The sequence below is a fragment of the Haliaeetus leucocephalus genome, unplaced genomic scaffold (genome assembly GCF_000737465.1).
Source record: "Haliaeetus leucocephalus isolate CR32 unplaced genomic scaffold, Haliaeetus_leucocephalus-4.0 Scaffold406, whole genome shotgun sequence".
In the NCBI taxonomy this organism is placed as follows: Eukaryota; Metazoa; Chordata; class Aves; order Accipitriformes; family Accipitridae; genus Haliaeetus; species Haliaeetus leucocephalus.
Window position 1 is genome coordinate 6,121,471 of NW_010972842.1, and position 13,649 is coordinate 6,135,119.

General features: G+C 36.7%; 1 protein-coding gene across 1 annotated transcript; it reads left to right on the forward strand.

Moving 5' to 3' along the window:
• Positions 1-109: 109 nt before the first annotated feature.
• IRAK4 (interleukin-1 receptor-associated kinase 4) lies at positions 110-13,049 on the forward strand. The gene is made up of 11 exons (XM_010574071.1): positions 110-270; positions 1,329-1,474; positions 1,789-1,986; positions 2,811-2,971; positions 3,673-3,737; positions 4,046-4,160; positions 6,266-6,375; positions 8,960-9,143; positions 9,999-10,061; positions 11,875-12,033; positions 12,132-13,049. The coding sequence occupies exons 1-11, from the start codon at positions 110-112 to the stop codon at positions 12,162-12,164; spliced, it is 1,395 nt and encodes a 464-aa protein (XP_010572373.1). The 3' UTR covers positions 12,165-13,049.
• The last annotated feature ends 600 nt before the right edge of the window (positions 13,050-13,649 follow it).

Sequence of the window (13,649 nt, forward strand, 5' to 3'; positions counted from 1 at the left end):
GAGGTGTGAGGTGAGTTGGGGGGGGTGGGAGGTGAGGTGAGGTGGTTTTCTCCAGCCCCGGCGAACCCCTTCGTTAACGGCGGCGTTTGTTGTTCCGTAGGAGGGGAAGATGAGCAAGCCCATCACGACTTCAACGTATGTCCGCTGCCTCAGCTACGGGCTGGTGAGGCAGCTGGCAGATTTCATCGACCCGCAAGAAGGGTGGAAGAAGTTGGCAGTTGATATAACCAATCCCTCCGGCGAAAGCAGATACAACCAGATGCACATAAGGTCCTATATAGAAGTCGCATAACACAATCTTGTTTTTTGGCTGTTTAACATAAATATGGTTGTCCATCCCGTTATTGTAACTGGTTGCAGTTTGTGTGCCGGCAGGTACCTAAGAACTCATCTTACAGTACTCTTTCCTTAGGGAACTCGAGGTAATTACTCTTAATTGTTCTGTAGTTCAGTTTTCAGACAAGCTATAGCCAAAGAAAATTGACTACGGAAATTAGGATTAATTAGAGCCACGGACATATGTATTTTTAGCGATACAGCATTGGCTGTGTAACTTTTCCATGCCCTAGAGACTACTAAACATCAACTTCGTCGTGCATCTCACACAAGAACAGCACAAGAGACAACTGGACTGTAACCTGTAATTCACTGTTCCCAAGAAAATGTCCAGCAAACACGGGGAGCCTGAGGCCTAAACCTAACAAGTTTAATTTAAAAGTAATGTCAGCAGTATTTTATGAACTCCTTGTTGCTTGAAAGGCTTGTTGAATCCTTAAGCTGTTTCAAAGGTTATGAGATTTTAAATACCCTACGTATCATCTTGCGTGTCCAGTCTTTCTAGTGATGTTAGCATTAAATCTTCATTTGTCTTTGTATAATAATAATAAATCAGTCAGAATAATGGATCTCAATTTCTGCTTAATGCCCATCTCTAAATATTCAACATGAAGTGTGAATGCCAGATGGATGGAAAACACTTAAATTTTTTCCATTTGATCAGTATCTGACTTGCCCTCTGTCTCTTGCTGACATTCTCTTTTCTGTTAGTCCCATGTGCCTATATATTATGAGTCCTGGACAAAATGTTGAAGCCATGCATGCATGTTTTTCCCTTAGTTTTTCTCATATCTTGCATATTTTTCCCCTGAGCTTGAATTTCTTCTGGTTTTTTTAGCTGCATTTTCAGAAGATATGCAAATAATTGTACAGTGCAGTTCAGTACACTCAGATTTTTTTTTTTTTTGTCATTTACTTTTAATCTCTTTCCCCTCTTCATGGTTCTTGAGGTCAGGTTTTTTTTTAATGTTGGTGTTAATTTATCTTTTAAGGAGATTTGAAGCATTTGTACAAATGGGAAAGAGCCCCACGTGTGAATTACTTTATGACTGGGGAACGACAAACTGTACGGTTGGTGATCTTGTGGATCTGCTGATTAGGAATCAATTCCTAGCACCAGCAAGCCTTTTGCTTCCAGGTAACTGTTACTCTTGTACATTTTGTACTGTGTTCTCAGTTTTTTAAGATGCTAAAGAGCTTCACAGTAACTTGAAAATCAGAAAGAATTAGGTCAAAATAACCAAAAGTAGACATATTTTCCATTTTCCATTATTTGTAATAACAGTTTAAATAAGAGTTTCAAGTTCAAACGAGAGTCCTGCAGCTTACACATGGTGGCAGAATATAACCTTCTCATGATGCTTACGTGTCTCCTCATCTTAGTAAATACTAGCATTAATGTTTCTTCTGATTCCTAATGCAGTTAACACTTTTTCTAAATTCCATTTTCAGAAGCTGTAAGGATGGCACAAGAAGTTACATTACCTCTTTCTTCACAGGAAACCTTGCCTATACATGAGAAACAACTGCCTATACAGGAAAAAGAAGTGGCATCTGTAAAGCCTGTTTTAGTTCAGAGTACTGAGAAGCAATGTTCAGCTCCTCCCTACTTAAGTCAAGAAAATAGCAGCTCACAGTCTAGTAGCACAGGTAGGCACTTAGTTTGGTGGAATTAAGTACAGTCTTTTTTGCTGATCTGTCCTTCACCCCATGTGCAATAAAACATAACAATGCATTGAAGTAATGACTATATTCCTATCATCGTGCATCAATGGGAAACGGCATCTTGCTTTTGCTCTTGTTCTGAGTGGCTGTGAATTTAGCCTGGATAATAAGATGTCAGAATGTGAGATGCACCTTGCCAATAAGGTGGCTACTGTGATGGGAAACTTGACTGCTAATTAAATTTCAGTTTATTTTGTGCTACTCATAATCCTGTTGCCCTTTTTCAGTACTGATTTTGTAGACTGTTTAGCATCTTGTGTTTTAAAGCTGGATCTTACATGTCAGAAGTGACTTAAGAATGTTGGAGAAAAGATGACTAAAGAAAACATTCTAGGAAAGAATATGGTTAGTCTGTTCCTTCCTAAAGGTCCACTTTTGGGTTGCTGCCAGAAACATGATGTGATCTAGATACATTTTTACATCTGACGCAGTGTGGCACTCTCTGTCGTCTGCTGCACATTTGATTTCTATTACCTGTATTACAAGTATTAACAAAAAATACAATCAGAAGGCTGCTACATTACTAGTTATGAAGAAAATAATACATAGCTGATTATATATATTTATCTGTGTTTCTTTTTTTTTTTTTCCTGGTATTTTCATCACAAAGCTGGAAGTAGGTCTCCACTATGTCAGGATTTGCATGGTAGCAAGTTTTTGGTTTAATAGAACTGACGCAGAGAATCTATTCAATACACTCGTTCTTAAGGGAAAACATAGTTGTGCTAAATGGCAAATATGTCTTTCAGATTTCCATAATTTTTCATTTCACGACTTGGAAAGTGTTACAAATAATTTTGATGCGCGACCAGAATCAGCTGGAGGTAATAAACTGGGAGAAGGTGGCTTTGGTGTTGTGTTCAAAGGCTACATCAATGGCAGAAACGTGGCTGTCAAGAAGCTTGTTGCTGTGAGTTGTTCTGGGCATTTTCCATTTTAATGACTGTGTGCTTTAGAGTATAGACTTGTTTATCTGTGGAAAGTGTTGAATGATAAACTTCAAAAAGTGTCACCACGTTAAACATTAGTTGGGTTGAGAACCTTATCCTGTAGTCCCATCAGTGGTGTGAGTCAGCACAGTCACCAGAAATGAAGTCTTGCCCTTTCTGTAGCTCTCCTTTGAGTGGCTCGGGCAAGTTGTCTGGAAGAGCAGAGTCCTCCCGCAGTTCCCCTCCCTCCCCTGTACACAAGAAGTGGTGGAAGGGAAGGGGTGGTAGGGAGGTTTCCCTTGCAGAAACGGATGAACGATTCACAAGCTAAATAGGTATTGCCACAGAATTGTAGTCTTCATAACCAATGGTTTGTGTGAATAATTAAGTTTGTAATGAGTAATTGCTATTAGGGGGTAACTGCAGTGAAATAAAATGGGTAAGTTGGTGACTGTGCTGAGACTGGATCCATTTGTCCAATAATACTGTGTTCCAAGGAATTAAAAGTCATGTTCTGATCCTTTATTTTTGAGTTGAGTGTAAAAAATACTGTTAACAGTTAAGTAGTTGTTACATGTAACTAATGTAAAGGAAGGCTTACAATTCGGATTTTTTTTTTTAATTAATAACTGTGCATTTTAATATGTCCAGTGATGTTAACGTCAAATACTTCCTTTTGTAGATGGTTGATGTTAGTGTTCAGGACTTGAAACAGCAATTTGATCAAGAAATAAAAATGATGGCGAAGTGAGTACAGTGTTATACGATGTCATTATAGCCTTTTGTGGGAGTCTAATGTTGACAGATAACACGTCAGCTAGTGTGATCCCTTATTTTTGTCTTTCTAGCATAACTTAATGATTTTGATGTTAAGTGAGAATGTTTCATACACAACATGACTGTATTTTGTTCGTTTTAAAGCACCACTGCAGAAACCTGGCTATGTGCAGTAGGGCTGAAACAAGTAATTGCGGATCAAGTTCCCTCTGCCTCGTATTTTCCTCAAATGCTGGGAGTTTTTCAGAGCATATACAAACACAGTTTTTTTGCTGTAGGTGTCAGCATGAGAATCTAGTAGAATTACTTGGTTTCTCAAGTGACGGTGCTCAGCCATGTCTGGTGTACGAATACATGCCCAACGGTTCATTGCTTGACAGACTTGCTTGTCTGGTAAGTTATATATTTTCTAGCTTCCAGTTGGCTTACTTTGCTGAAGTACAGATATCTATGAAATCTTTCAAACAGTACTGAACCGTAATGGCCAAATGATGTTTTACAACTTACTTCTGTGTTCTAGAAGACAAATATGATAACAAGTATTCTTCCAATAACATTTTATACAAATGTTTTAGGCAAGTTAAAGTCAAAGCAGGCTGACAATACAATATCATGTACTAGTACCTGAAGTGGCAGAGGAGCTTAGACTTGCTATGCCTGCGTGGACCGGAGCAGAGGGTGCTGCAGTATTGTTCCCAGTTCTGCCATTAGCATGTTCTCTGCTAGTTCTTGAGATTCTGCATTGTGAAATTGCCCTTTGTTCATTGCCTTTGTGACAGTGGTTATAACACAATGTTCATAGTCTGCGTATCTCTCTGAAGTGCCTAAATAAATGGGAAATATATTTTTTTTAAGTAGTATTTTGTGTAAATGCAGGCTTCCTTCTGATTTAATCAACTGACGTATCTTCTAGCCTTGGCCTTTAATAAAGAATAAGTTGCTTTGTTTTTGGTGAGGCAACTCTGTGTATGAAGGACAAACAGTGGTTCATTAGAGTGATACCAAGCAAGACTTAACCTAGTAGATAAGTGTCCATGTTAGTCTGGCGAAGGAGTTAAAAAAATCTGCTTTATACTAAGCAAATGCAGCTTCTGAGGTTGTAATCTGGTGAACGTTTTAAACTGGTGCTACTTTAATGCCTCATGTCCCTGGACCTAAAAATGTCATTTTGCTTTTTTCTGCACTGATCTTCCTGTTATACTGCTTCAAGCATTTAGTAGCTGGAGAAAGAGCTGGGTTAGGGAACTGATCAGGCTGAAAAAACACTTGGTGAAAAAAATCTTTCATTTTCACCTGGAGATGTTTCCTCTGCAAGGCTGCACAAATACTTCTGCCACAACAGGAAAGAAGTGGTGTTAGGATGAGAATGAGGAGCAGTGGATGGGGAAAGGACTGGATATGTTTGGTAGCACTGCTGTCTCAGGTTGGTTTGGTTGATTTGCTTGCACACGCTTATACATTTGCAATTTTTTGTTTTTTTGTGTGTTTTTTTTTTTTTTAAACAGAATTAGTGCAGAAGAGGGGCTAAGTTTTACTTAAGGCAGTGCAAGTTTATCTGTAGAAATGAGCAGTGCTTGACAGGGATGTATATGAAAATGTTCATCTGTGTAACTTTGGCCACTATCATCAAGTGAGCTTAAAGGATTGGTGGTAATTGAAAGCTAAAGTAGAAATAACTGAGGCCTTTACAAGGAAGAGACAAACTTATGATATAAATCATAAAGAATCTAAATCAGAATCTATAAATCAGAAAGAATCATCTTCTGATAAAGTTGAATAGGTGAGGAATGTGCATACTGAATGTGTGTTCTTGCTGATAACTTCATTTTGTGACTTCACTGGATCTGTTTGAGGCATGGACTCCTGCTTATGTCATCATCTTCTTATCTGGGCTTTGATGAGTAGGCAAGGGAGGTGGTAGAATGACGAGATACTCTAATCCTTTTCCCTTGGCCACTGACAAGATTAAGAAGTGGTTTTGAAATGTAGGTGTCCTCACTTCTAAGGTCTAGTTAGGAACATGAATTGAGCTAAACTCTTGAGAAGTGGTAAATCCAAAACCACTGCAAGATTGACTTCTCATTGTTAGTAAAAACTGTTGATTGCTTTGAATTATTTGCTTTGGATTAAAAGGCTCTGGTATTGGTGCTGCTACGACGTGGAAGATGTAGTAGATATAGGTAGTTCTTTGCAGTGCAGCTGGCTTTGTAGGGTGAGAGTCAAATATGATCAAGAACACTTTTTGCGACGGGTGAATTAATCTAAGGCAAAATGCAGGGGAAAGAACTGAATGTGACAAATGCATGTATTTCTGCCCAAGTAAATTAAGAAATGTATGACATTAGTCTTTTTAATGATTTACTTGAAAACCACAAAACATAGCAGGAAGTCAGTTTTGGATTGTGGGGGTTTTGTATGTTTTCTTTCCTTTTATGTGAGCATATATATATATATTAGATTTTCACGTTTCTACTTGCCTTTCTTCCTTCTTATTCAAGGATGACACTCCACCAATTTCTTGGAATACAAGATGTAAAATTGTTCAAGGTACAGCAAATGGCATCAACTTTTTGCATGAAAATAATCATATTCACAGAGATATTAAAAGGTAAAAGCTGCTGACTATTGCTGGCTGCATTTTCCCTTTCCTTTTTTTTTTCCTTCTTTTTTTTTCTTCTTCCCCCTGTTAAAGTAATTTTAGATAGAACAAACTAAAGAAGCATTGCTTCAGTCAAGGGCACAGTCTTTTCTGCAAGTGACATCCATCACCATAATCTTGTCTGTGCCACAAGGACATGACCAGTACACGCTTCTAAAGATAATTATGAGGCTATTGTAATCCGTTACTATCAAATAGTTATTTGAGTGCTGCAAGGACACCCAGAAGTTCTGTTCTTTCACAACTGCTGCTAAAAGAGCTGCTGTTAGAGAACATAATGACTTTTTAAACGGGGAATTTTTCAGATGAAAACCCACCTATTTTTTGCTTTTTCCTACAGCATTTCTTCAGAATGTCTCCTTTGATTTACTGCTATTTATTATGAAGACAGGAAAATTACTTCAGTCAGGTTTATGAAGTTCAGGGTTCTTCAAGGATAATGTATGTTCACTTGTTTGCTATACCAGAAAATCTTCCAGGGATATCAGAGCTTAGAAAAGGTGGGGGTTTTGTTGTAGGGTTAGTGGAGGTGGTGGGGGGAGGTATTTGGTGGTTTGTTTTTTGTTTTTTTTTTTTTTTCCTTCCTTGCTACAGTTTGTGTTGTTTTCTTTTAAATACCAAAGCAGTCCAAACCTCTGAAGAAAAGCCCCAGATGCCTTACTCCTTCTGTGGGTTAAGAAGGAGCAACTGACTGATTGGGTGTCATGGATGAATGTTTCAATAGCTTTTTGGCTTCTGGCAACTCTGCTAAATGTAGACCACTTTGGTTTTGTGACCTTCCGGCTTGTGAGGAACAAGTTTTTGCTTCAGCTGCCTCATAAAATGTGGTTGCTTCTTTGACAATTTATGTTTCTTCTTTCTTCCCTGCTTAAGCCTGTGGACAAGTGTAATGACTGGAAGGGACGCATTTTTTACCTTATGCTACTCTACCCTTCTAACTGCTGTGAGTTGATCATATTACAGGATTGGGTTTGTTTTGGTTTGGTTTGGTTTTTTCTTTTGTTTGGATTCCATTTTGCAACGTCTTGCACTTGCCATGTGAATAGTTCAATAAATTTGGCTGGTGTTATTAATAGTGCTGCCACTCCCAGGTAAAACATAGATGACGAGACATCTAAGAAGGTTTACTTCAGTCTTCATATTGCTATGATCTGTGGAGACCGTTCGTAACCACACAGGCACCAGAACAGCTTCTCTGTAGGCTAGAGGGGACGTGATTGAATGGGTATTCTCAGAGTTGTCCATAGATTTTTGGCTTGATTATGCCCAGGAAATAGGTCATTTATCTCTTGAAGCTTGACAGTTGCATTAAAACTTGCTTCTGTTGTGCCCTTTGTGGTGTGTCAAAAAAGTGACCACTCTTTGGGCTTGATTCAAGTTGATAAGAAGCTCAGATTTATGAGGCTGTGATCCTGTTCTTCCTTCTTGTAGAATTTGAGCTTTAAATACGGAACCAGTTGGTGGATAGTGCCTTGACTAGTGTTTGGCTTTTTGCAGTGGTCTTATAATTAACACTGTTTACAGCAGTTCTAATACCAAGTGATCTGCTGTAACTTATATCTGTGTTAATTTTGTTGAGAAGGTTTGGTGAAAAAGAAGGGGAAGTTAGAAATACAAGTTTCTAGTAAGTGTTACATGTTGTATCTGGCTATATGGTTTTCTTACAGTGCCATTAAGGGGATCAGAAAATGAGGAGGATTACAGAAATGCTAAATCAAGTATTTTAAAATAGTTCCACGTGCTACAAGTGTAAAAAAAGAGTAGAAGGTTTATGCTGTAATTCATCCCACTGAGTATTTTATGAAAATGTTAATATCTTTTAGATCAGTTTCGTTCTTCACGCTTTTTTTAAAGGAAGTAAAACCTGTAGATCAAGTGGAAACACAGCACATACATTATTCCAGCATTAATAAGTTTTCTGTTTCACTTCCAGGAAAAGAGTAGAGTATTAGTATTCATTTGGCATGTGAATTTGTAATGGTTGACATAGTATTAGGTAATAGGTATAAGAAAATGCTCTTGTTAGTTCTGAGTAGAGATTTAGACAGTTAAGAATTGTACTGTGATCCAGCACCAGTTGATCAGAGCAAAGTATTCTTTATTATTCTTCTTAAAGAAAGAGTATTCAGATCCAATACATGGGTGTAACATAATTGGGCTCTTAGAAGAAATTTTTGTATTTGTAGGATTTGGGCTAGGGGGGTGTGTGGTTTTTTGGTTGGGTTTTGTTTTTTTTTTTTTTTTTTTTTTTGCATGCATGCATGCATAAGAAAGAACATGGATGGATCCTGGCAGCCAGTTCATAATTTATTTAGAGCAATTAATTTTGAAATGGAGCAATTTCCAACAAAACTAACTCTTGCATTTTTTGTTATATGAATAACGAATAAATGTCTTGGATTTCAAGAAACAGTCAAAGTAGCAGTTTGCATTTGGTTGTTAAAGAGTTATTAGTCTGTTATAAAACCTAATTACTGTACTCGTTTGGAAAATTCTCTTTTTTTCTTTTTTTTTTTTTTCCCCTCTCCCCCAGTGCAAATATCTTATTAACTGATACATATATGCCCAAAATTTCTGACTTTGGACTTGCAAGAGCATCTGTAACATTCACACAAACAATCATGACTGAAAGAATTGTTGGAACAGCAGCCTATATGGCACCTGAAGCTCTGCGAGGAGAGATAACGCCTAAATCTGATATCTTCAGTTTTGGAGTAGTAAGTAGAATGTAGGAAGCTGTATATGACTTTTTTGTAAATGATAAAAGCATACAAAATCAAGAATATCTGAAATTAAATAATCTACTCTGATCTATCGTTTCTTCTTTCCCCAACAGATGTGCTCTTAAGATAGAGTTTCTAAACTTTGATTGGTTTAAAATCATTTGAATATGTTGATTAAAACATTGAATTTGCTAATGATTACAATAATTATGTTAAAATATAAATTTGCATGTGAAAGACTGGAGGAAAATAACATTCCAAGTTCTAGCTAAATGTAGTTTGAAGTAATGTGGAACATTGTTTCATCTTGCATAGTATTGCACAAAAATGTAACTCAGGCTGGAAAAAAAAAAAAAAAGTTTTGAAGAAAATGATCCAAAAATGTGTTTTACTATTTTTAAGCACCAAGAGTATGCTGTCCATGCAGGATTTGATTTAAAGCTGAGTATAAAAAAGACATGAGCTTAATAATGAATCCTTTCTGAATAGATCCAAACCCTAATTGCTGTTGACCACTTCCTTCATGGCATTTAGTTTCATGGGGAGGTAGGCCAGCTACTGTTTCTGAATACTTTGGAAATCCTTCCCTCTTACTTTGGCGCAACACAATGTAGGCTGAGAAAAACTTGCATAGAAATTCATAAGCCACACTGCTAATAACAGTTAATGAAAATAAAGGTAGGAACAACAGCAACAATGATCAATTGTATAGAGAGCTCTCTTTGGACAAATACAAATCCTGTGAGCATTTGTGTGAAAGACTGGCGGTCATGCTCCTTTTTTTAAATGGTATATATGCTAAGGATTATTCTGCGCTTCATTTTCTCTTCTGATTTTTTTTTTCCCTAGGTTTTACTAGAAATAATAACGGGTCTTCCTCCAGTAGATGAAAACCGGGAGCCACAGTTACTGGTATGCTCTTTCTGCTTTCTGCTCCCCTCCCCCTGCTCCAGCATCACTTTGTGTGAAATCATAGTCAGTTAACAGGTTCTGAGACAATCAAATGAATCATCAAAATATGTAGTTATGAAAACAGCTCTTGTGTGAATGTTTGTCATAGAGGTGAGGCTGAAAATTTCCTCTCTTGGCTGGTAGAAGATTGTTCAGTCCCCAAGGCCATCTCCTTCCGATTTGATACTGTAATTCTCTTTGTTTTGGTATGGCTTCTTATTATCATATTATCTTTTTATCATTATGCTTTATCAGCATACCCCTGTTATACCCAGGTACCCTGATAGTTCCTCATTCACCAGAACATTTTAAACTATTCATCTCGGTTGTTTCTTTATGTTTCCTCATACTTCTTACCATTCCTGTATCAATTTTCATCTTCTTCAACTTTACTAGTAATCTGCAAATACCTTGTATTTTTAACCTTAGGGAAGTTTGGAATGTAAGGGCTTTTTTGCAAGGTGAGGGGTGGGTTGAATTTTGTTTTCTTTTTTACTATTCAGTTAACAATTCAGTATACTAATTAGGAAACTAATGTCTCAGAGCTCACTCTCTTGAATTAAAAATCTTATAATGCTGTTCTTAATTTAGCCTTTCATTTAGCTTAAAATTAAATTCTGAACTACTTATTCCAAGGTTTTCCTAGAATATTTTTTACATAAAATTCACTAAGTATGAAATAGCATTGAGGTTTGGATTGGTTTTGTTCCATACTGTTTGATAGCAGATCACTTCCTTCACAGCTTGAGGAATACCCGTGTACTATTAATAGATTTTTTTTTTTTTTTTTTTCCCCTCTAAGCTGTATCTTCTGGAGTGGCATAATACTTATCCTATTGAGCTCTGTAAAGACCTTGGAGAACTCAGTCCCTGTCAGATTGAATCTTGAGGTTTGGGGGGTTTTTTTGAAGCAGGCTTTTTCAGAGGTAGGATCTAAAAAGGAATACAAAGTGGGATTTGACTGGTACAGTTTATTTTTGTAATGTACTTCTGGGAGCATAAAGAGAATGGTCAGTGCAAGATAACGTGGCATCCTTAGCTTTGAAATTTGGACGTAGCTGAATGTTAGTCAGCAATTTCAGACTGAACCATAGAGGAAGGCAGAGGACCTGCCTCTACTCACTGACTTTTATTTCTTACTTCATTTACATACTGACTTGTCTGAGGTATTCCTCAAACAGTATTTGTGATTACAGGTAATGCATTTCTAGTGTGTTGGAGCTGGAGAGCTTTGGACTAAAACAGTCAGGTTTAAAAATATATTTCAGACTAGAAGTTTCCTTTAGAATAGACACAGCAGCCACTGAGACTGGTGACAGAAGGCATTAGTTTACAGAAGGAGGTTCTATAAGGTTGACAAAAAAACCCCTATTCACACTTAAGCTTGCATATTTGTGGGTTATTAAGTAAACATAAATACTTTATGTTGATCATGCTGCTTCTCTTAAAAAAGAGACAATACTACAAAACTGAGCCTTGAACTGGGAGAAGGTTAAAGGTGTATGATGCAGCTTAAAGAAAATTGCTTTACAATTTTCTGTTAACTCAATTAGAAGTAATTTATAATAAAATGTACAGTCCACTTATAGTCTCACAGGCTGTTTCTGCAGGTATTGATGAATAATTATGCTGCTGAACCATTGTCATCATTCTTTGTCTCAAAAAGTGGTTGAGAAAAGAACACTCAAAAGCAAGTGTTGAATTGTTAGTGTGGAATATGTAATGGTCAGATGCTTACAATGCTATCTGCTCATTTGTTCAAACTCTCTTGTAGCTGAGTATCAAAGATGAAATTGAGGACGAGGAAGCAACTATTGAGGATTATGTTGATGAAAAGATGAGTGACTGGGATGCACCTTCAGTTCATAAAATGTATTCGGTTGCTCATCAGTGTCTGAATGAGAAAAAAAACAGGAGGCCAGACATAAAGATGGTATGTAGCCTTTCAGATAAAAGGTTTATTTTGAGTGTGTGTGTGCCTGTGTGGGGTTACAGTACCAGTTATTTATATTTCTATCTGTTCTCTTGCAGGTCCAACAGCATCTACAAGAGATAAAAACTTGATATGTGTTTCTTCTGATACACAAAAGTTTTTGAAATGCTTCGCAAATATTTTATTAGTATTTAGTGTGACATTTTCAGCTTTTCTGCTTTCCAGAACTTTCTGGTGTGCATATAAGGTGTGCTGTTGGCCTGTCACCACTGTGCTGCTTTTGTTAACTGAGCAGCCTCTTCACATATCCTCAGCCACTGGGCCCTCAGCATGAGAGAACTTTTTTTGTATGGACAAATTGCAGTGCTGGTGCATCTTCTCCACAGCTTTTTAAATGCATTTCCATATTAGAATCTATTTAATTATTTTGATTTCCAAGTACCAAGTATGTCAGCTGCAAAAGTGTATGACAGTAACAGAGTAGAATGGTTTTTTTTCTGCAAAGTGCTTTCTTGATCAGGTGTACTAACCTTTTTCTATTGAAGACAACTTTTAATAGGTACAAATAGCACTTACGTTGTCTTTTGGGGAAAAGACAATTGTAGTACCCATTTAAAACAAACTTTAGTGTTTTAACTTGGGAGTTTATATCAGTGTGAATGGACTGGTAGTGTTTGTGAATGTGACTATTTTTCAAAAAGTCTTCTCTGGATTAGTTTTAGTCAAATAAATGCTGCAAGATATATTCTAAGTTGCTTGTGAATCCTTGAAAGCAGAAAACCAAAACAATTATCTTACAGTGCAAATGCAGAAATACATACTGCTTTCTTCCAGTGAACTCTGTATGATGACAAACCATTTAATTTTTGTTCATGGGATGACTTTCAGCTGCTTTGAGTATTTTACATGCTAGGAGAAGATTCCATATGGATTATAAATACAGATGGTTTATTTTGTTAAAGGGGACAGAATAATAATTCTATTAAGACCAATTCTGCATTTTCTTTAGTCAAATAATTAAGCTCTTTCATATATTTATAGATATGTATATTAATAAATATTAAAATATACTTAGAAAACTTTCCATGTTGTTTTTTAAAAATAGAAGCATTGACAGATCAAAGGAGACTAAAAATGGAATGAAAGTGACTGGTAAGATTCCAAATACTTTGGACTAAGTAGGTATGAAAATACTACCATTGTAAATGAAAGAGGTTATTTTCATGTAAACTTTTTTGCACCTCGTGAACTCTTCCTTGACAGCTTAGGGGTAGGAAAATAGTCTGGCTTACAGCTAAATTTGAAATCCATGATTATCACAGAAAAAAGAAACAATGAGAAATGATCTGACTGCATTCAGAGATATATATATCTCTTTGTAGAAAGCATGTGATTTCTAACACTTGTATTTGTATCCGTAGAACTCTGGCTATTAACTCATTCTCTGTTGCCTTTCCAAACAGATAGGTTAATTTGGAAAAAGGTATCCACCTAAACAGCTTCTGGTTCTATTGAGCATAAATTGTAAAAAGCTGTTAACATAAATAAAAACGCTGTGTTATCACTGCTATTAAAACTTTGGGCCTTGGAAACAATAGTCATTTTACGTTGCTTGC